This window comes from Takifugu flavidus, chromosome 6, assembly GCF_003711565.1.
Source record: "Takifugu flavidus isolate HTHZ2018 chromosome 6, ASM371156v2, whole genome shotgun sequence".
Taxonomy (NCBI): domain Eukaryota; kingdom Metazoa; phylum Chordata; class Actinopteri; order Tetraodontiformes; family Tetraodontidae; genus Takifugu; species Takifugu flavidus.
This window is the reverse complement of record NC_079525.1, coordinates 757,283-780,534: the sequence shown is the minus strand read 5'-3', so window position 1 is coordinate 780,534 and position 23,252 is coordinate 757,283. Positions and strand designations below refer to the sequence as shown.

The following is a 23,252-nucleotide window of genomic DNA, read 5'->3' as shown; positions in this document are numbered from 1 at the left end:
ATCAAAACATGGCTAAATGTTTACGGGTAGTAACTGATGGTTCGAGAGCTGATGAAACTATGAGTCCTGTGTTTCCAGTAAGGTCTCGGTTTATTCGTTCCGAGCGTTGTGTAGCCCTCCGCCTTAACCTCACGGAGAAGAGGGCCACCGCTTTGCTCGGATATGCACGGCAGGACGCTGCAACGCTAATTTGCATGTAAAGGAGCATCTTTTAAATAGCGTAACCCAACACTCTCTACGCTCATATCACACAATAGTCCTGAGGTTTCCTGATGTTTATGCATGCGCTGATGTTTACTGATGTCCTTGTGGTTCCACCCATTTACACTGTGCAGCAGTATTTTCTGCATACACACCTGTGCAATACAGGACACACACCTAAATGGATGATGACGTGCATGTAAATACAGCTTCCTATTATTATTGGTATTTTGTGTACACATTGTTTTTGTGTTTCTATTGTCTCAATTATTTAATCTTTTTCTGGAACTGTCTTTGAGCTGCTGTAACAGTGAAATTTCCCCACTGAGGATCAATAAAGGCTTATCTTATCGCGTGTCGACAGACATTGACAGGTCTTAGAGGAATGAGGAAAAGGTTCATTATCATCTGCACAAATCTCCTGTGAGATCTCCTACACAAAGGCAATCTGACTATTGGCCTGGCTGGATTCAGCCCCTGCCTACAGATCAATCCCAAACGCCCTGATCCATGCAGCAGTGGACCATGACCACAGCCCTCAGCACGTTAAGGGAACAATCACCAGCTACTTGGGCTACGTTCCAAAGCAGCCCTCTTTCCCAAAGCCACTCCCCCAAGGAGAATCCAATCAAATGGTTCATTTACTGATAGCAACAACATGGCCAGCACAGAAAAGAGGACAGAGGATTGAAAAATCAGGCCCCCGGGGGAAGTTGTGGCTGCGATGATGTGCGTAGAAGGAGTGGAGAAGTTCAATAAGTACCTCCAAAAGTGGGTGGGAATCCCTCTAAGCTGCCGTAGCCTTTTGGATAAGCTCGGTCGAAGATCAGCGGATCGAAGGACCGCTTCCTCTGACGTCCGTCAGCGGGAATTTAAAGTTTCAGAGGGCAGAGTTGTAACTGCATACAGAGACTCGCATGATGAACAAGTCAGCTATGCAGGCGTCAGCAGGGTTTAGAGGGCAGCGAACCCATCTGATGCACCAGCTGAAAGCATGTTGGAGTGACGTGACAACATTGGTGCAGGAGGACCGGGTCCTGGATCAGGAACGAGTGACAGAAGAGCCATGATTCAAGAGGAGGTATGGAACCTGGAGGAAGGATGACGCAGGTCAAGGGCAGTGGAGCTCATTTCCCAAGCAGCCTGGACCAAACGGGACCTTCACAAGAGGAAAATCACTTGAGTGGACCTACAGAGACTGAAGCCATTCGGAACTGATCCATGAGTAATGGCCAAATCATGGCAGTTCCCAGCTTCGTTCCCTGCCCAGACAGTTTAGAGAATGCTCACAGCCCATGGAGTGACAGGGAAGGAGAGCAGCTCCTGGGAGGGGGAGGCAGTAGAAAGAGCTCCTGGTGATGGAGCAGGAGAGAGGAGTTAAGCTGGAAGCCAGGAGGAGAAGATGGGCAGTAACCTGGTCACTGATCCTGATGGCATCAACTCCTCCTGGACAAAGCTGCATTCACGTGGGATGAATGAGGGAGAAGCATTTCCAGATGTTTTTGTAATCTCAAGAGTGACTGAATCAAAGAGATGTCAGATAAGAGGTCTTCTATAGAATGTTGGGCTGAAATAAGAGTTTAGAGGTAGCGCTGGTTTGACTGACTGTGCTGGAAATAAAGGTGCGACACCCACCTGAACAATATAACAAGCAGACAGTAATTGGACAGAAGTGCAGAGGTGAGGAGAGGGGGGAGGAGAGGAGAGGAGGGGGGGAGAGAGGAGGGGAGAGAGGGAGGGAGGGGGGAGGAGGAGAGGAGAGGAGAGGAGAGGAGAGGAGAGAGGAGAGGAGAGGAGGAGAGGGGGGAGGAGAGGAGAGGAGAGGAATGGGAGGAGGGGGCTGTTTTTTGTTTGTCCCTCCGTGGATCAGTGCATTGACACAGCAAAGAAAAAAAAATAATAAAAGTGAAAATGTTCACAGGATGGGAATCGACTGAGTCGGCTGAGGACGTGTGACAGCGACCGGCTGCAGCGGCAGGTTTCATCACACCTTCCTGAGTGGCCGTTGGAGCGCGTACAAATGTGGCGCTCGGACTAAATGACCTCATTCCCATCTGCTTCAGCCTCAGGCATGTTTTGATTGTATATATTATCTATACGTGTCTATAGGCCTTATGTGAAGTATCTGAAATCTGTTCACAGCATCAAATGAACCTTAATCCGTAAATAAAAAGCAACGCTAATAAACGTCAGATCCTCGCTCTCCTCTGCTCGTTGGTGTTGGCACATCAAAAGGAAAGTCGGAACGGAATATTGATGTTTGATGACATGTTTTCTTATATTTGCCCAGGCTGTGTTGGTGTTAGTAAGTTCGGGGCTCCGTCTTCTAGTTAAAAGAAACCGAAATCTTACATCATCTCCGACACTGCGGCTTCATTAGCGTGTTTTAGTGCTGCGATCCAGGATGGGGAAAAGAAATCAGGAAATCAGGAAATCAGAAATCAGGCTCAGGTGGCAGACAGCGTTACTGTACCAATTGATCTTGATTCTCCTTCACTAGCCTCTCAGGTTTTCCCACATCTTGGTTCATTTTCCAAAATGATCCAGAAGCCCCTTTTATTCCACTTGGAACGCCGAACGTTCCCTGCCTGCTTTTATTCTCATCCCCATTCCTTTGATTCCCAAACTTCCCACAACACTGCATTCAGCAGTGTTGAAGCGATTAAATCTCACCCAAGCTTTTATCCCCCCCCCCCAGGGTGATTTAGCACGACAGTACTTCTGTTTGTTAAACAGATCGCCATGGTAACATCATTATGTGTCATCTCCCAAGGTGAAGGCTGGATATTTGGCTCCGACATGATCACAAGCTGTCTCTGAAATAACTTTCTTCGTAAAAGACAGTGAAAAAAAACCATTTTTTTCTTTTTGTTAATATGTCACCGTCCACTTAATTAAGATTCCAGCCAACAGCGAGGGTTTGAGAAGCTTCTGTCAGATGTGTTCTGCTACAGAAGTTAATTATTTCCCCATCTGGTGCCTTAAATGTTTCACAGAGGGAATCATAGACGCAGAATCAGCCTTTGGAACTCATAAATCTGACGGCATTATGAGCCAAAGCCTGCACCGCTTCTTCTGACTATGGTGACACCGCTTCTTCTGATGAGCTCTCGGGACAGAAATCCGTAACCAACACTTTGCAGTGATGTACTAATGACCCGTGTATCTTGCTAAGATGATGGAAAAGGTGCTAATAAATCAAGATGCTTGAGTGCACCCATCAGTCTCTCGGCTCACATGGCTGCGATTTAAAGGATTTTCCTTCCACATAAATCCACCCAAGTGCTGCCTGATGGTCTCGTCTCCCTCCTCCCACCTCCCACGACGACCCCACATAGCACACAGGAAATAAAGTGCATTAAAAATGTAAATGTAGTACTTATTTGTGCCCTAAACATGAAAAAGCTGAGATAATTAAGATCACAATGTGCTCATCGACCCACTAGTTATTCTCACACATGCACATTGTGAAGCAAATTACGGAGGCAATTAGGCCATAAAAGCGAGGAAATGGTGAGCTCCATGTGTGACGTCGCCATGACAACGGATATATGACTGTGACCTGTCTTAACAGGTATATGAGCAGTGAACGGTGGGTGAGTGCATGGTCAAATGGCGCACCATTGTGCACAAAAGGTGCACAATGGTGCGTGGTGTGAAGACGGACAAATAGTCCCAGTGTCACGTTTCCACCGCAGCCGTTTTCTTTTCTCACTTCCTCCTCGTGTCGTGCGGAGAAAGGTTAGAACGTCTATTTCCAGCAGGAAATGAGGATGCTCTTTAACGAACAATGAACGTCATGGCGACTCGGTGCGAGACACACATGGGCGCCCAAATGCCGCGGGCCAGTCGGCTTCTGCAGCGGCGGCGGGATGTGAGGAGTCGTTTTGTGGTCGTGTGGACGAGGAAGACGGAGGCACAGCGAGCCATCACGCACGATGCTGCCGAAGGGCTGAAGGAGGAGGTTCGTGGCAGATGGAGACGAACCTGCCGACAGTGATAGAGGGATAAATGTTCACCTATGGCAGCACAATCGATATTAGCTGCCTCACACACACACACACACACACACACACACACACACACACACACACACACACACACACACACACACACACACACACGCAATGACACACCTACTTCTGTAGTTTGGATGGAACTGCCATTTCCATTTGGTCAATGTTTAACCTCCCCATCAGATAAAAATGAACACACTGACCTTGTTACCGTGCTTTTATAACACCTGTCACAACCTAAATAAGCAAACGTAATGAAATCTAAGTAAATTTAGACCCATGAAAGTGGACAGCATGCTGTTCTCTGACAGCTTCATGTCCAAAGTTGTCCTCCTGACAGGATGCGGGGCCTCCAGCGGTAAAGGTCAGGCTCAGCCCTCGGCCCGCCTCCGCCTTTCTGGCTGTGATTGACGCATCACACGGAATTCCTCCGAAGCGTTACAGTTTTATTTCCTGATATTTATTTGAACGCAACAAAATGCATACGGATCACCCGAACGCATCTAAATTCCAAACAACGGATGAGCGATTGGATGCGGTTCGCACTTCAGGGCGGTTGCCGCGGCAACGCATAGAGACAGGTTGACAAATTCCCTCTAATTTGGTCTGAAACAACAGCGCAGACACTCCCGAGATCAAATTTGCGAAGACAAATTGAATTTGCATGTTGTCCGAACAAGTTCGTCACGATGCAAATAAGAAGCGGGAACTTCTTGTGAATGCAGAACTTCCTCCGTCAGTGTCTTCTGACTGTTGTGCACGAACAAAGCGGCCCGAGTCGTGATATTTGAGGGCTGTGTCAGCAACACTGCTGTCGCTGCCAGAACCGCTCCCTTGGTACCTTCTCACTGTCCTCCTCGGTTTATGAACACAAATGTGTCCACTTCTTGTCTCCTGAAAAGACCACAGAGGCGTCTCATCACTAATTAGGTCTAATTGGTCAGAGACGCAGCTTCGTCTTTGCCATCAGCCTCGGTGTCCCTGACGTGCGTCCACACCAGCCTGAGACTGTGAGGTCTTACACGGTCCAATGATGCGTCATCTGCTGCCCTAAGAATCCAAGTTAATGTAATATTTACTAAGCCATTATGCTGAGGGGGGGACAATTATTTCAGCCTGGAGAGTTTTGTTTTGTTTTACATAATTTCGCTCCACCGGCGCAGGGAGCTCCGTCTGTTGGGAACATAAAACACAGAAGGTGTTCTGGTAGTCAGGGAAGGTGCCAGAACACCTTAATAGCACTGCCGGGGTACCCTTGAGCAAGGTGCCAAACCCATAAATGCTCATATAGGGATGAACTGCCTTGGCCCATTGTGTAGCCTCGCCATTACGCGGTTAAGAGGAGGAGATGAGGATAATCTTACTGCTCCTCGTCCACTTCCTTGTCCTCCTCAGGATGTCCAGCCTGAACCAAACCCAGCCCCGATTGCTGCTATTTTTATTCTCATCCCATTTTAACAGCTTTATTGGTTATGGTTCGGGTTTTTGTGCGTGTTCAGCCTTAAACAATAGTGCATTTTTTGCTAAATTTGGTAGGAGGGGGTGTTTAGAAACGTCCACGGGCTAATTCGCTCGAAATGAATTTAGTACTTTTAGAAGAGCGTGACGGCGTGCGCGGCTCATGGCTTTGTCACTCCCTGAACCGAGATGAGAACGCCAGTGATAATCCTCTTTAGAGTGCTGCTGGAGGACAACACCATCCTTCTGCAATTCATTTGTCATCGCACCCCCGGTGACAGTAAAGCCCCAGCAACCTAATCACCCACCGTCGCTGTCACTTGTTTAATCTCAATGGCCTCGCAAAACAACTGTTTTGATTTACAGGAAGCCCGCGGTGAGGAGCGGCACGACGCTGCGCACGGCTGAGACGTCCCTGTGAAGTGAGGACGGGATTTTAGTGCTCCTCCTGGAGTCTCCGAGGGCGCCCGACAGTCTGTCTCCGGGTGCTCTGAAGCCTCGTTCTGGTCGCAAACGGCGCACACCTGCAGTTGTGTCCCGGGTCCCCGGGGACCGACCGCATGATGGTGCACGACCGGAACACGGAGCGTGGTGTGTTCATGCAAATCAGAGTGTTTTGCTACGGTGGTTATGAAACGTGGTCGTCCCTGACCCATTCAACGCGCTGATGATGGAACACGTCTGTATGGAGTGACTTTTACTCCCCTTGTGAGGGAGGAGGGGGGTCTCAGCCGTCTCTTAAAGAATATTTATGTTGGGTTAAAGTGGATTATTTTGAAACATGGTAGGGAATAAGGTTTGGAAGTATAAACAAGCCATTTAAAACTACTTTAACAGTGTTAAAAAGCCCAACGCTCATGCAGAAATACATTGGACACTGTGGTTTGTGGTTATTGAGTCCATTAATGCACTCACTAATCAATTAACCTGGTTGCTCTCACGGGCGATGGGCAATTTGCATCAGCAGTCGCTGTGTCCCTGAAAGCACCTTTTATTTCAATTTTCCAGTAACTTTAAGCACATTTTTCAACCCACCAGAAGTGCAGCTCAGGCTGCACATTCAGGAGGACGCAGATTTGCTCCCCTGGCGTTAAAAACTAGTTCCTGTAAAACCACCTTCTCGACCTCGTTTCTAAGCCCGGCTCTCTTAGAAACGCGTCTTCATGCATTTGTTGTGCGCAGGTTGGGTTATTATAATGGTGAGGGTCGAACCTGGTTCCCAACGTTTCACAAGGTTCAATTCCCTTACATCTGTTTGGGGAGTTTGGGGAGTTGCTGCGCGTGTTAACGGGAATGCTGGTGTCCTGCAAGTGGAAGAGATGAGGTGATGTCACGAGCCAGCTGGTGAATAAGTCGCACGGAAGTTGTGACTAAATCACCCTGGACAGGCTGAACAGAGGCTGCTGCCTGTGCACCTGCTCCACACTTTCTGCTGTAATTAACCGCCTGTAATTGTGCAGAGCAGATCTCTGGCGATCAGGCAGCAGCACCGCGACGTCACATCTGCCATAGCGGAGCGGGAGGGATCGGGGGAATAAAATGTGAAGGACCACGTTAAACACGTCAGTCCAGCTCTCCTGTTGCAGATGGACTCCCAGCGTCTCTCGCTAGCATCCACGCCTCTGCGTCTCCAGCCTTTCAACACGTTTTCGCTGGAGTCCAATTAGCAGCCAGCTGTGTTCTGGAAGCTGCAGGAGAATTCTGGAGTGGCTCAAACACTCAAAACCTGCAGGCACCTCACGTTTACTTTGATAGCTGAGAGGACGTTATGACCGATGTGTCCATAAAGGGTTTCAATACTAGTAAATAAATCTAAGAAAAGAGTCAGAATCTTATTAAATGCTGTTCATTTTGACCTCATCAGTAGCTCCAGACAGGTTCCGGATTATTGCCATCTACCCACCTCATTAACTCATTTCTGTCGGAACTTCAAGGTCCCCTCCAAACTCTGAGCTCTCTAATGACCCATAATGGGACGAGCTCGCGTCCCTTTTTACAGCAATGCTGTTATTTTGGTCATTACCCGGCTGAGGAGCGGCTCTGAGGCCGCCATTAACAGCCCGACGCCGTTAGAGGACGGATTAAATGAGTATTTACGCGACTCGTTCTGGTCACATTTGGTCACCTGACTGAGATTAAGTGATCTTAAACGGTTGTAACACAACAGCAGCAAAGTCACAGGTTTGTTTCTGGTGCCGTTGAGAGGGTCAGAGGGCGTCTGGCCTTGAGAGATAGCAGTTATAGTAATGGCCGATTTACTTAATATTTTCAATCACAGGTCTTTTATTTTAAACTACTTGTATAACTCCACTCTTGGAGTTCATCATTTGCTCCACCAACACCACCAGCTCCCCCTGTAGGCCAGGATGTGGCACTGCGGCTATACCAAGCACCACTTTTTCAGAGTTCAATCTCAACCCTCTTCTGCCAAAATTCAATATTTAATATTCTCCCCAACACAGCAAAGCCACCAATAACACAAAAACATGTGCACGGGGTAATTTAACAAGGACGTCCTATTTTTGTCACGCTTGGCTGTCTGAAAGGGGACTGTAACCGTCTATTAGCATGAATTTCCCTGACAATGTGACACAACAACTTGGTCTCATCAGACTTTACAGCTGTTTTTATGTACACCAAAGCCAAACAGTGGATTTAGTCATGAGTTGGCCGATTATGTTTAAATGCAGCAAAGCCCTTAATCGAGATCATTTTAATATAGATGCTGAGAGAGGTTCTGGATCTTATAGAATCTTTTAAGCCAAACAACAAAGTTTGTCTCCATGGATACGGGACCTGTCTTCCTATAGTCAGACAGACGTGACAGACTTATGAGATGTTGCAGGAAACAACGGGAGTGTTCATAAAAGCAGACGATGAACAACCTCTGAGCACAATAAACATGTGTGATGGCCTGTGGAAGGAGTAGCAGAGTCCATACGAGTGACCGGGAGCGAGGACAGGGAAGGATGAGGCGAGGAGTCAGCCGTACCTCCCTGCTCCGTGTCTGACACGTCCCAGAGTTCCCTCTCCCTCCTCCAGTGAGCTCATGATGCTGCAGAGAAGCTTCTCACGGGATTTACGTGACAATGAATCATTCTTTTTCTTTTGTCTTTTAACTTTATCCAGAGAATAACATCTGTCAGTGGTTATTTTTGGGTTTATAAATAGTGTAACGCACTCACACAGCTCACAGAAGCAATGTTGAAAACAGACTTTTTGTTTTAAGGGGTTTTAAGACTGAGACTAACATGAATACGGACCTCTAAACTCTGCTCATAGTGTCACATCTCACAGAGGGCAGAAATTAATATTGGGCCCTATTACAACCATTTAACACTCCTGTTCTTGTGTAGTTAAAATTCACTTGAGGACCGATTGGACTGTACGTATTTTATTTGTTGAGACGCGTCAAGGTTACGGTGTTATCTCTGTGGTGCAATTTGGTTTAGAACCTGTGTTGAATGAGAATTAGGAACACACACACACACACATATATATATATCCACCCATCCATCCATCCACCCACCATCCATATAGTTGACAGTATTGATTTGGTTTGATAATTGATGTTGACATTTCTAGCTTCAGTTCCATTTTCGAGCCTCTGAGCTGCTGAGAGCCCCCCCCCCCCCCGTGTCGCGAGGCTGACCCCAGAGAGGTCTGCCAGTTCTGCGGGGAGCCTGCAGGGGGCGGTAAAGATCCTCCTTCAGCAGATCATCTCAGAGCTGCTGCACAACCAATATTAATAAAAGCAGACTGGTGTCAGCACAAGCTTTCTCGCCCTACAGAAGATTCAGCCTCAGTTAGAATTATTTTCCTTTTTCATTTCAGGAAATCAGATTTTTGATGGAAATTTTATTCATCGTTCCTTTGCTGTTGCTTTCATGGTTGTGGGAAATGTGACTGTCGCTGATCATTCGGACTTTTTAATCTGCTTTTTAATTCATCTGAATTTAACCGATCACAATCTGCAGGCACAGGAAGTTGTGTAAGAACTGAACCGGCACGCCGCGGTTACCTCGGCAACAAGCGGTTCAGCATTGAAATGTTCAGGATCCTCACAGAGAACATCGAATGCGTGTCTGTCCACAGTTGGGAAAGAACTGAACCACAAGAGGCTCAAGGTCAGACAGATGTTTTCAGTCCAGTTGTCAGGTTCCATCCAGCCGTGGTCGTGTTTGAAACCTTTAATCCCGTTGCAAAAATTTTAAACACCTGCACAGAAGGGAAAGAACTAAATAACTCAGATTAGCAGGTCTACAGGCACAAAGACACTGTGCTAGCATTTACCTGTTATCTCTGCCAACTTCAGGTAATCGTACAGAATTCCGAGTATTCCGATTCACATGCATGAGTTCACATTCGATTCTGTCCGTTCTCTGTCGATGCCGTGTGGAGACGAGCAGAGTTTGGGGTCAAGCAGAGCAGAGACACAAGCCTCCATGTGTAAAGCCTGCAAGCGAAGTATCCCTAAAGATGCAGTCGAGCACACAGAGGATTCCAGCAAGGTCGCCTCCGGAATGGTTTTCACTAATTCCTTTTAAATGTCAGTCATCATCCTAGCGCCGAATAAAAGCCCGTTTTACAAAGTGACTCTCACCAACAGCCTGAGAACACAATCATAGAAACAAATGGATTTTCATGATCCAAATAGAGATTTTAAAAAAATCTGCAATTCTCTGGTCAAATACTTCCAGACGTTGGTTGATCACGTCTGATGCGTGAAATGCCCAGCAGGGGGAGCCGGTCAACCCACACGCTCTTATTTTACCCTCACTGAACAAAGCCCCTCAGATCTATTAAATCTTTAAATCCATACTCATGTGTGATGGCGGCACATTTAACTCATCTGTTTAAACACTTGGGCCCTGGTTAGCTGGTGGACACACATCAGAACACAACTAACAGCCTAGTCCAGACTCACCGAACATCTGAGTCCTGTAATTCAACATTGTCTCATATCTCTGACAGTACAGGTTCCTCTGGACTGATCCACTGCGGAGCTGCGACGCTCAAGAAGAGAGAAATGAAGAGCAAAGCAGTTAAAATGCTTCCAGGCTGCTGCACCGTTGGACCGTTTGGCCTGGTTCTAAATCACTTTAATTTCACTGAAAGCTTTTAATCATTTAAAAACCTAATGGAAATGAAAAGCTTGTCGCTGATGAATGAGAACGAACAGCAAGAAATTCCACTTTTACCTGAATGTCCTGCAAATAATGCGAGAAGCGGCCGACAGAAAAGGGCATTTCCTCACATCCCTGCACATACGCGGTAAACAGTGAATGCCACCGTCTCGTGTCACCTCGGCAGAGCAGGAAATGATTGTGAACGCAGCATAAAGGCCCTGAATAAATGCATTGATTAAAAAGGGCAGAAGATCTTTTTTGTCCTATATATTTTGAGTACTTCTGTGGGGCTTTAAGGGAAATGTACAAAAAGAGGTCAGAAGTTGCGTAAGAGCAGGCGACATTTATCCACCCTCAAAAAATTCAGCACCGCTTCAGAGCAGCATCATGTCTTAAGCTATAAAAGTTGTTTTCAGCATCATCTGTGTGAGACAATGACAGCAGTCACATAAACCAGCAGGATTCATGAGCAGGTCAGCGGGTCGGTAGCGCTCCGAACCCACACATCACTGATGGAATATGAGATCATAGCGAGGCAGGAAGGGCAAACATCAAGACAAGGAAGCTCCTCAGCAAGCATGGAGGGTTTCACCCTAAGCTCAGCGTCCTGAGGCTGTACACCAAGCAAAAGGCAGGGAGCCAAGGACGAGTAAGTGTCTGAACTACTGTCCAGGAGGAAACAAGATGGCCCCCACTGACCGACAGCTGGGTGAACGCCTCAGGCAACAAAAGCCCATTAAGGAGGAGCCCGAGGAGCCCGAGGAGCTATCATGGAAGGACAAGCCCCTGCTGGAAAAGGCTGGACTGAAAGACAGCACAGAGGCGCTACTCATGGCTGCCCAAGAACAGGCCCTGAACACCAGAGCCATAGAGGCCAGGGTCCACCAGACCAGACTAGACCAGACCCCAGGTGTAGGCTGTGTGGAGACGCCCCTGAGACAGTCCAGCAGGGCGCAAGATGTTGGTAGGCAAGGCATACAAAGAGCAGCATACCCAGGTGGCTGGCACAGTGTCCAGGAACATCTGAGTATGGACTGGAGGTCCCAGGGTCCAGGTGGGAGACACCCCCGAAAGTGCTGGAGAACAAGCAGGCCAGGCTCCTGTGGGACTTCCAGGTCCAGACTGAGAAGAAGGCGGTTGATTTGGTCATCACACTCCCAGCAGCCTGGTGCACAGGCTACATCTGTCAGTGTAGTGGTCGCCTGTATGGGAGCTGCATCAGGCTGTTGTTTCCCCTGAGAGCTGCTCTGCTCATTAGCCTCCATCCTGACGGCTGAAACCTTGAATTGACTAATAAGGCTGCAGGAGAGCGTGGAAAAAGCATCCAGGTTGCCAAGTCAACCACAAAAAAATCCAAAGCTCTATTAGTTGGACTTTACTACCATCTTGTGGTGGTTAGAAATGCACACACGCGTTAAACCTGTTAAAGGTGAATAAACATATTTGTGATGGCTCATCGTTTCTGCTATTGTACGCGTGTTCTGACTGTCTGATGAGATATTTGGACACTAGTCGGATGGCCTAAAACACGTGTTTAAATGTTCATATTTGGATGAAATTATAATAAAACAATGGATAGAAATGGACGATAAAGCGATCATCAACAGCCCCATAAGAATTGTATTGTACATTGTGGGTGTGTGTGTGAGTGTGTGTGTGTGTGTGTGTGTGTGTGTGTGTGTGTGTGTGTATTTCTGACAGTATGGGATTTGATAAAAGAAGCAGATGATTGCTAAACTTTTAGTAAATAAGTTGACCCACTAAATAGAATGTGAAAAATGGTCCTTTAAAACCGTCATTATTATTATTATTATTATTATTATTATTATTATTATTATTATTATTATTGTTGTTGTTGTTGTTGTGTGCAATTATATATTGAACATCTTGTAATTGCTAAAACATGAGCATAATTTAAAATAATTATAATAATAATTTAAAAATAAACTGTAATAACATTTATAGGTAAGGAAAAATAGAATTCGGATTATTGAAAATGTTTTTTATTTAAAGGTTTTATGTAAAGTGAGTAATAGAGTAAAATCAATGTAAAATATTAATTCCAATTATTTTTACACCCAAAAATATATTTTGTTTTTGCTCTCTCATGTGAAATATGCTGGTTTGTATATTATTATTGGATTTAATCACATTGACATTTAAGTTTGATGACTTTTGAGGGAATGTTTCTTTTGTTATTTGAGCATTTGTACGTTTCTCCAACCTTGAGAGGAATAAAGAATATATTATGTTGTCTAATTTCATTTTGTAACATCATAGGAACTTTGTTCTTTTACTTTTGAAGCATTTTTAGCAGCAAAGCACCACAGGGTTTTTTAAATGATCAAAAGCTCATCGAACGGCTGTTTCTCTTCACATAAACACTTTTGTCACGTTCATCTTCACCAATCCAGTGGTTCTGTATTCTCATTAAACAATCCATGGTGTTGCATCTGTGCCCATGAGTGATTGAGCTCAGAGGGGGGAAGGTCAGAACAAGGTCATCCCCATAAACGAACACTGACAGCACATTAAAGGGCCCAAACACTGAGCCCAGAAAAACTGCGTATGCAGGGGACATAATCACTTTTGCCTGAGAGCCATTGAGAATATTCCTGTGTGTGTGTGTGTGTGTGTGTGTGTGTGTGTGTGTGTGTGTGTGTGGTAGAAGATGGAGGCGGGGTTTCAAGGAACATCGCGTGACAAGACTTTAGAAAACAGAGTACAGCCTGGTGTCTCTCAAAAACACACACACACACACACACACACACGCACACACACACACACCACACACACACACACACACACACACACACACACACGCACACACACTTTACTCTTTCATGTGTCTTCAGGTTGGGTCAGCAGCCTTTTCTTCACTCTCCATTTGCCTCTTTTTTTCCTTCAGCTTTTCTTTGATCAACTCTAAATATCAATGATGTCTGGACGATTCAATTACCTCAAAAATCTGTAATGGTTATAAAGGTCACACTGTTTCTCTAACATCCGCTTCTTGTGTTTCAAAGGAGGATGGAAAGTGAAAATGTTAAGCACGTTTTAAATTTGCATGGGTTTTTTTCCCCCCTTTTAAAAACTCAAGTTGAGAGACGAGTCAAAGTTTTTAAGGGGCGAAGAAATCACAAGTTAAACGTTGTTTGTCCACAAGGAATTGTACGGAAATACGATGAAGGGAAGCAGTTCGTTTCCACATCCAATCCAAAACATCCAATCTTACTGTTAGCTAAGCAGATTAAAAGCAATTCTTTTCATTTCCTTTGCGCCAAAAACAACCAAAATAAAACCACGATATACGGTGATTTTTGAACGGACTTTGTTGTTCAACCATCACCCGTCACTCTGTGAAGTTTATTCATATTTTAAAACTCAATAATTAATTCATTATTCGTACGAAATTAAGTTTTTCTTCTGTTACTTCCCCTACGTAAAGAACAATGAGAATCGGTCGTAAAATAAAAGTCAATTTCCTTGATTTAATTCGAATAAATGCCTCACAATGCTGGAAAAGTCGTGAAATGTCAGACGCTTTTAACAGGCCGCCAACGCATCACAGGGCGTCGCTGCCCAGGTCACGAGGTGTCACCAAGCGTTACGTCAGCCCGCGTGGACATTAGGCCCCGGAGAGCCGCGTACCTGACAGCGGCGGATCGCGCGCCTCACTCCATTTCTCGCGCCCTCCTGTTGTTTCGAGGCGCTCACGAGAGCACGAGACGTTCGGATCTTCCGGGTGATAAAACGAATTTAGAGGGAGTTTTTGGCGCGTGAGCAGGTGAATAACGAAGGTTAAATCACATTTTAAAGACAAGTCGCGAATGATTTAAAGACGCTTAAAGACGGGACACTGTGGAAAATATAGGATTTTTAGCTTTTGTTGCTTTTTTAAATTTGAAAAGTGCGCGTTGAAATCGTCTTTCTTTTTAAATTAATAACGAGATAAATTCTGTTGATTTATGGCTGATATTTATACAGAATTACTGTCAGATTGATTCATTTGTTTGTGGTTGGATTTGTGTCACATGCATAAATTCCTAATCTTTTTTCCATTTTAATCAAACATTTTATTAAAAGATTACCCATTATTTTGATTTTATATTTGATGTTTGTCTTTGTGTTTACTGATTAAACTTGAATAAGAAAGTTTCAATCACATTTTTTTCCCGCTATAAATTAGCATTCAACTTCTGTTCCATAGTTCCCAGAAATTTTCCATCCAGGTTTTTCTTTTAGAGCAAAGGAATTGGGAACCTTTTAAGGTTGACTGAAGGGAAAAAAGGTTGTCCCTCTTTAGCCGCTTTGTGCTAGGCTGACGAGCCGGTCCTGACAGGGGTTAACGTACCGTGAAGAGGTTAAACAAACGGACATCACCGTTAGAACTCCTCACACACATGTGGCTGTGTGGACGCAGAAACTATTGAGAGTTTATGACCAAGACTGAACATTAAAGCTGCTCAAACACGTCTGAAAGCTGTTTATGTAATGCGGAGATCCAAAACAGCGCTTTTAGTCCTCCTGCAGCTCTGTGACATTCTTATTGTAACAAAATACACTTTTCACATGCCTGCAACACACAATGTTGAGTTCTGAAAACCTGCCATTATGGGTACGACTCGTTACCAAGCTACAGCCCTTCAAAGATAAATGACACGATTGGTGGGTGTCCAACACACTTCCCTACAAAATTTAATGCCACAACAATGTTGCACCTTTTCCTTTCTAAACTCTTTCATGAACTTGACACTGACGACTCTTACTCATGGTGGCTTTCCTCATTCCTGATTAACTGCCCTCTTGATATGGGGGTAATTGATTCAAGGGCTTGGTCATTTTTAATTGATACGGACCTATTGGGCTACGGTTCCTCAGTCCTTATTGGATAATAAACGACAGCAGCAGTCTTGATAATGCTTCAGCATCCCTGTTTTCTCTCCCTGGCCATTGAGTTTTGACAGTTGGCAAGATGCAAGTAAGTGGGTTGTTATACACAGTCAAACCTGGGGCATAATAAACATCATCATGGATTATCGCAGCGATGGCACATTTTACAGTCTGGAATTGTAGCTTGACTGGATGGAAGTGACGGTTCCTTCAGATGCTGCCGACACAGGAGAGTTGTACAACGACACAACGCAGCTCACGAACCCTGCTGTGCTGCATCAGTGTGTCCAATAAGTCGGCCAAACCCAACGCTACGATGGAGCAGACAATCCCCATTATCCATTTTGGGGTCATGAAATGTCTGATTCTGTTCAATCTCATTTTCCTTTTTCTTTTGTTGTCAGAAGAATCACAGAAGAGTCACAGTCTGTATTCAGGAGGTCACAGGAGCAGGTGGTGTTGGATGAACAGTATTTAGTGGAAGGTGGGTAGACTAAGCATCTTTGGAGCTCACCCTCAGCCTGGAGCTGCATCTTCAGATCTTATTCCAAACACACAACATGCAATGAATGTGAATAATTTAAGTTTTGGACCCAGAATAATTTATTAGATCTTGGAAGTAGCAGTTCCTTGATAGACAGATACGTATGTTTCACTGGTTCAGCGTGCTTAATGATGTCCAGCTGTAATCCTTCTATACCCACAAAAACATCGGCCATCATTTCTCAGCATCTCTTGAGCTCCGTCTACAGGTGGTTCCTCCCGCTCACTGGCATCACTGCTGGGTTTGATATTGCTCGGACTAGCTGTTGCTGGGGATACAACTTTCTCAAACATGTGAGCAGGCAGCCAATAGGAGGGGGCACGCTGAATGGGAATCTGCCTGTTCTGACTCCAACTAGCTAGCAACTTCATAAAACTCTAGTCCATCACGGCTAAATAAATAAGACCGTGTGCTCTTTAAAGGGCTGTGCAGCTACATGACAGTTGGAGTTACCAGCAGCTCATTACAAGCACCTGATCGATTCTTCTGCTTGATCAGTTTCAAAGGCAAGTCGGCTGGCTATGGTTAACAGTCCCACAGCGGTCTCTAACTCCGGCTAACGGAGTATCGGGCGACACATTTCTGAGGAGGATCAGCAGGGCTGTTAATGGTTAGGCCACAGTAGGTGAGGATTCTCCTAAAAACAAATAAAAAGTCACTGCATTTGTCTCACACGTCCTTCCTGTGTGAGCCGGAACAACATATTTAAGGGTTTCTTTACTGTTTTTATTTTTTATTGTTTTTATTTTTCTGTTTCTCTCTCTCTGATCGAAAGGTATCCATATCCCATGCTTAAATTCTGGAAATAAATACTATTTAAGATTCACTATTTTAGCATATAAATAATTGGATTACTGGATAGAAATAGGCTTTTAGTAATAGCTAGATATAGATAGATGTATAGAAATATCCCAGTTTGTCTGATTTTATACTTGGCATTCATGGATGAACAGGATTATCGCCATAAATTTGCCAAATTACCATCAACTACTGAGGAAATTATATTTGTTTTTCGACTTTAGTTAAAAGGAGAACATAAAAAGCTCGGCTCCTTTATCCTTAGAAAAGAAAACAATGAATAATTGCTCTTTCCACATTTAATCCTCCTATTAAAAACAAATACTCTGAGAGCATTCAGGCACAGCAGCCCAGCAAAGACAGAATTAACATTTCCTTCCCATAAGCACATTTGTTCATAATTTGACGTGATGTGGGCTGCTTATGCCACGGCCCATTCTCTGTAATCCGGTCTGGGTGGAATAAAGGGGGCCTGTGCTGCGGTCAAAACCCTTGAACTCGAACATTTGACTGGAGATAAAAAGGTCTGACCCTTCCACGTGGTCATTAACGCTAAATGTATTGAACCATATATTTCAGACCCTCTGTATTCTTTGGAAGAATGGCCCAGTGACACAGATCCACGAGGCAGAAGGATCTAGAAACTAGGTTAGAGCAGCAGGAGCTGAATGCATTCTTAATGAAGAAATCAAACATGTACATCACTGAAGAAAAAAAGACATGAAAAGTCTTGAAAACTAAAAAAAAAACAGGCTTGGAATTTGAAACGCAGCAGGTTTAGATTTTAAATGCATCCAAACGGTGCATGTAGGCTACTGTAGAACTCTTTTCCCTTTCTTTTGGCTTTGAGGCACATCGTAGATCTACTGACTCGACGTCCCTGCAGAGTAAAGCACCATTTCCAAAACACCATAAATTCCTCTGCGTCAAAAATCCTTCCTTGTGCATCTTGCTACGATATGGAACAAAAACGCCTCCTTAAGGTCTGATGTTTGCGGGCTGTATGCTGTGGAGTTGCGCTGGGAGGGGAGAGAACGGTAGAGATTATGTGCAATTAAAGCCCACTTTATGCTGGCGAGCTGGCGTCACAAAGTCTGGCCAAGAATGCTCACCTCGGCTCGTGCTATCGTTGAGAACAAAGTCTGCAGCATCACTTTATTATGGACAGTGAATTATTAATGTCACAGCTAACATCATATGTGATTGCCCCTTAAAGGGAAGGAAGTCTGCAATCAGATTTTGTTGTGCTGAGGAACTTCGGAATAAAAAATAATAATAACAAGATTCTGGCTTCCAAGTGAAGCTTTAATCTTAAAGTCAAAACTTTTGAGTTGGAAGTTTTAATTACAAGTGATTCCACTACGTCACACTTTTGATTGTCTGCTGAAAATGTTGCCAATGCTGAATGAACCCAAGGGATTCTGGGCCCGCACAAATGTAGAAAAACACACACACACACACACACACACACACACACACACACACACACACACACACACACACAAATCAATTCTAAATTGTATCAGCAATTGGTGTATTTTTAGAATATATTTTACAGAACCCCAAGTATATTATATTGAAACTTGATCAGAACAAGCTGCGCTACACCCGTGTGTCCAATAGAGGGCGCCCCACGGAGAGCACGAAGCGACGGCTCCACCGTGGGTCCTAAATCTGTGTGAGACTGTGAAGTCTCGTGGCTTTGGTTGTTTTTCTGTCACTGGACCACCTTTCTGGCCTCTTCTACCATGCAAACCTGTGACGCCACAGTCAGTTAAGGTGAATTTGCTGCTCTGCAGACCTTTTAACATAAAGAGAGCTGTGTATGAACGGGCCCATGAGGAGATACAGTCCTTCCTGTTTCACTGCCTCCAGAGTAATGAACTGGGTCAAACTGCCTCCACTTTCATTGAGCGTGGATCTGGAGTGAGATCAGTAGTCTCCAAAAGCCATTAATATCACACTGGAAGCAGTAATGGCTGCCATAAACCCAGTTATTAGGCCATTAAGCCAATTAAAATTGGCAGAGCTTATATTGCTTGTTAAGAATAATGAATAAGGGTTTGTTGCTCCACTTGAAGTGAGGATTCGGTGTTACATGTATGAGAAACACCTCGTGTTCATAATTCTGTGGTGCTTAACACTGCTGGTGTCAGATGCACCTTCTGTAAACACACGTCTGTACCAAAGGCAGGCGAACACTCCCACTGGCCACCACCAACTGGAGCAGCATGCCCACGTAGACTGAGCTCATTAAGGCTGAAGATCTGATGTTTGAAACTGTATTTCAGAGGGGAGAGCGGAGTTGGGGGGGCTTGAGCAGACCAGCGGGTCATATAAAGCAAAGGGCATGTCAGAGCACATGAGGATCAGAGGATGACGAGAGAGAGAGAAATGTGAGGGAGGCTTCTGGAGCTGGAACTGTCGGCCCACAGAGCAGGGGGCACGTAGCCGGGGTGCCATATTGTTCAGACGGCCCAGTGTACACAGAGAAACCTGATCTAATGTGTCGTTTCCCCCCTTGATTTGGATTTCCCTATAGAGCAGAATAATAATAATGATTTTAAAAATAGTTATCAGTTAACTAAAAAACATTCTCATCTAATGAGTGTTGAGAGCCAATGAAAAATAATGTCTAGATAGATAGATAGATAGATAGATAGATAGATAGATAGATAGATAGATAGATAGATAGATAGATAGATCGATCCCACCGAGGCTCTGATCCTCTCGGATGGTGAGAGGAAGACCGAGGGAGGAAGAGAGGGAGTTAAAGGTCAGTGCCGCTGACTCCGCGGAGGAAAATAAAAAGCTTAAATGTCTTGCCATTTCAGCCAAAAGGGTAAAGATGCCCGTCAGCACTCATTTCAATATTTCAGATGATCCACCAGCGATACGCGTATCTTTATCAAGAACTTTTCCAAACCCGTAATAAAGCTGCAGACCTGGGCTGGAGCCGCGCGGCCACCCGGTCTCTTTCCAACCCCACGTGGACCCGGACGCTCTGAACGGATCCGTGGTGGGTCGATTCTATCGGGAACACCGTCCAAAAATCCTCCACATTAATTAAAATGAACTCTTTTGCGGGTCCGCGGAGACGTGTGCGCTGCAACACTGGCGCAATTCTGCTGATTAATCTTTCATTTTGAGCCATTTTTCAAACCGCTACGCGTGTTTATGTATTTTTTAGATTATTATTTGGATGTCACCTTGGTAAAAACCCTCAGCTAAAACACACACGAGGACACTCGCGTTCAGAAGTCAGACCACAGCCAGGACGCAGGCGTTGAAGCGGTGCTTTCCTCTTTTTTTAATTTTATTTTATTTTTGCTCTATTCATATCAACGAAAGCGATATTTTACACTCGAGGCTCCGACAGTACAGTAACACCCCTCCTCACATGGATGGACCGAGGTGGAGGTGAGGTGGGGGGGGGGCACGACCTCCGGGACGGCTGCTGCCCTGATGGATCTTTATTTTGATTTACACTCTAATTGACCCAAATACAGAGCGTTTCACTGCGAGCAGAGGTTTTCTCCTGACTGCGCGCCCCAGAGGGGCGGCCATGCATGTCAACACGCACACACACACACACACACATGCGCGCGCAGACGGAGCGGCAGTTGCTGACGCACAGCCCGTCACTCTCCTTTACGCGGAAAAGCCCATTAGCCGCGTTTCTCGTCCAATCGCTGGATTTCCTGTGACGGCTCGTTCACCGTCTGACTCGGACGCTCCTCTGTGCGGATCCCTTCGCCCCAGTGTCTCCCTCGGCTAAAGCTGCTGGCGCGACACGGAGAAGAGCCTCGTTCCGTCTCTGCCATGAAGCAAAAGCTCGTGCTACAGCGCACAGGCTGCGGCGCTTAAAATGATTATTGGGGATTTGGGCGGCCGCAACGCGCAATCGAGGCAGGAACCGCTCGGGTCTGGCGTAGAAACACCGTGAGTTTGGGGAAATATGGAGGAGAAAGTGCCGGGGAACCAGGCCCCCACCTCGTCGAAGGCGTCGTCGTTCTTTATTGAGAACCTACTGGGTAAAAGTGGCAGCGGGCAGGAGTCGGAGCCGAGCGGCGATCGATGGATCTGTGGGGCGGAGATGGTCGCCAGGGGCAGCGAGCTGAACGCGTCAGCGCACGATGGCTCCTGCCTCGCTGTCCGGTCCCCGTACAGGGACTCGTCGGTGCAGCGGGGCCGCACCAGGACGGGGGTCAACTTGGCTGCACTGGAAGCATCAGAGAGTGAGTAGAGAGTGGCCGGAAAATTTAAAAATAAATAGACGAATGTCCCCCAGAGGTGCGCATCAGTGCTTTGAATTAATAATTAAACATGCTTCCGTGTCCCTGTGTGAAATATGTGTAGTTTGATATCAAGTTCAGAGCAAAATAAGGCAGATGTCCGCGCGCTGCCCCGCGTTCCAGCCTCAGCCGGTTCATTTTAAGCTAGACAACACTCCACGGTGTCCTCCATCACCAGGCCGTTCCTGGTTTGAATTTATGACTCTGTCTTTATTAAAAACAGAGAGGGGGAGTCTGGAACTCGACATTCATTTTTCGCTTCATTAAGTAAAACCAACAAAGTCAGAAGGGCTCGAGTGCGCCGCGATGATCGTGGCCGTGACTCGGTTAATCCACCCTGAGCTCCCCGAGGCTCTGGAGCCCCCGGAACTGTTGTTACTGTCCCCTGCAGCTCGATGCTTCTTCACATACTGGAAATCTAGCAACCACAGACGTGCGTGCTTACAAAGTGCGTGAAGCAAGGTTCAAGCCAAGTATCAACCCAGGAGATTTAACACGCCACTGACGCCAAAATGGGTTTTTAAGCGTAAAACTATAAATCATATTCAGCATCGCTGGAGGCTGCCACCAGCATCAAAACTGTGTTCTCACATTCATTCATAAGCTGCTGAAGTTCTGTTGATGTTTTTGGAGGAATTATCATGATATCCTTTCTTTTGCCAGACACGTGGTACGATTACGCAATTCGCCAAAGGGCTCACGCGCAAAAACACGACTTTAATGATGAGAAAAGTACACAAACATCAACGAGGTTGTGTTTTAGATGGCGCTGATTGTTAGCCACTGTTATTTATTAAATGAAAACTGTGGTTGCTAAGGCAAATCAGACCCTGGGGGGGAAACTCACGGCGATCACTGTCACCCCCCCTCTTCAGGTCCAAGAACCATCACCGAGGACAACTACTGCTCCGGATCGATCAGCGACAGGGGCTCCCCGACCGTGTCCGAGCCAGTCACAGAGGGCAGCGACGACATCGACAGGAAAACATGCGACAACCACCTGACAGACGACGGCGAGGACGCCCCGAGCGCTTCGGACGCGCCCTCGGACCTGAGTCCCGGGAGGAAGAAGAAGACTCGAACGGTGTTCAGCCGGAGCCAAGTGTTCCAGCTGGAGTCCACGTTCGACGTGAAGCGTTACCTGAGCAGCTCGGAGAGAGCCGGGCTGGCGGCCACTCTGCACCTCACAGAGACTCAGGTCAAAATCTGGTTCCAGAACCGGAGGAATAAATGGAAGAGGCAGCTGGCGGCGGACCTCGAGGCTTCCGCCGTGCCGCAATCCAGCCAGCGGATCGTCAGGGTACCGATCCTGTATCACGACGGAGGCGCGTCTCTGGGCTTCAGCCTGAGCGGACACCCGGTTTCTCCGCCCGTGGGGGGCTTCAGTTACCCCCTGTCCCCCTTTGCTCACTCCATGAGCGTGCTGAGGTCGCAAATGACCGGGCTGGTCTAACGATCGACCGCCGGCCCCATCTTGCTGAATTCAAGTGCAATAATCCTCAAAGGTCCAGGAAACCTGCATCCAAACCTACAGTATATACGACCGTGAAGGCAACACGAGCAATCTCGTTTTTAAACTTATATTTTCTCTATAAGACTCTGAACTGGAGGCACCGGTTTGTATACTGTTTGTCTGAATACACGCATATTTTTTGCAAACTTTTTATAAATCTTTACAGTATATAAAGTCACGCAACTTTCGATTATGTCACCTTTTCCACAAAGTCTTTAAATAAAAATGAACGCACTACATGTCTGCTTTTCAGTTGTTTGCTGGCTGATGTGGGGGTCTCTTGTTTGTTTGTTTGTTTGTTTGTTTCGATCAGATAGAGATGGCTAAATGAACGCATGCGGTGCCACGATCCGAGAGCAAAACTCTCCAGTTTTAGATAGATCATTTGTTTTTAAGCATTTTACA

General features: G+C 45.9%; 1 protein-coding gene and 1 long non-coding RNA gene across 2 annotated transcripts in view; one reads left to right on the top strand and one right to left on the bottom strand.

Moving 5' to 3' along the window:
- Positions 1-9,598: 9,598 nt before the first annotated feature.
- LOC130527864 (uncharacterized) overlaps positions 9,599-23,252 on the bottom strand; it is a 45,758-nt gene continuing 32,104 nt past the window's right edge. Inside the window, exons 4-5 of the long non-coding RNA XR_008951141.1 lie at positions 9,969-10,057; positions 9,599-9,893 (exon numbers count right to left, since the gene is read on the bottom strand). This is a non-coding gene — a long non-coding RNA (uncharacterized LOC130527864). The remainder of the gene's footprint in view (positions 9,894-9,968; positions 10,058-23,252) is intronic.
- On the top strand, positions 20,733-23,086 carry hmx1 (H6 family homeobox 1). Its single transcript, XM_057036647.1, has 2 exons — positions 20,733-21,277; positions 22,210-23,086. Exons 1-2 carry the CDS (start codon positions 20,998-21,000, stop codon positions 22,785-22,787), a joined length of 858 nt encoding a protein of 285 aa, XP_056892627.1. The 5' UTR covers positions 20,733-20,997; the 3' UTR covers positions 22,788-23,086.

What these genes read in the sequence shown, in the direction of transcription:
- hmx1 (XM_057036647.1), top strand. Translation starts at nt 20,998, where the DNA reads ATGGAGGAGAAAGTGCCGGGGAACCAGGCCCCCACCTCGTCGAAGGCG. An exon ending in TGCACTGGAAGCATCAGAGA is followed by an intron (nt 21,278 to 22,209) that starts GTGAGTAGAGAG and finishes CCCCCTCTTCAG; the next exon opens with GTCCAAGAACCATCACCGAG.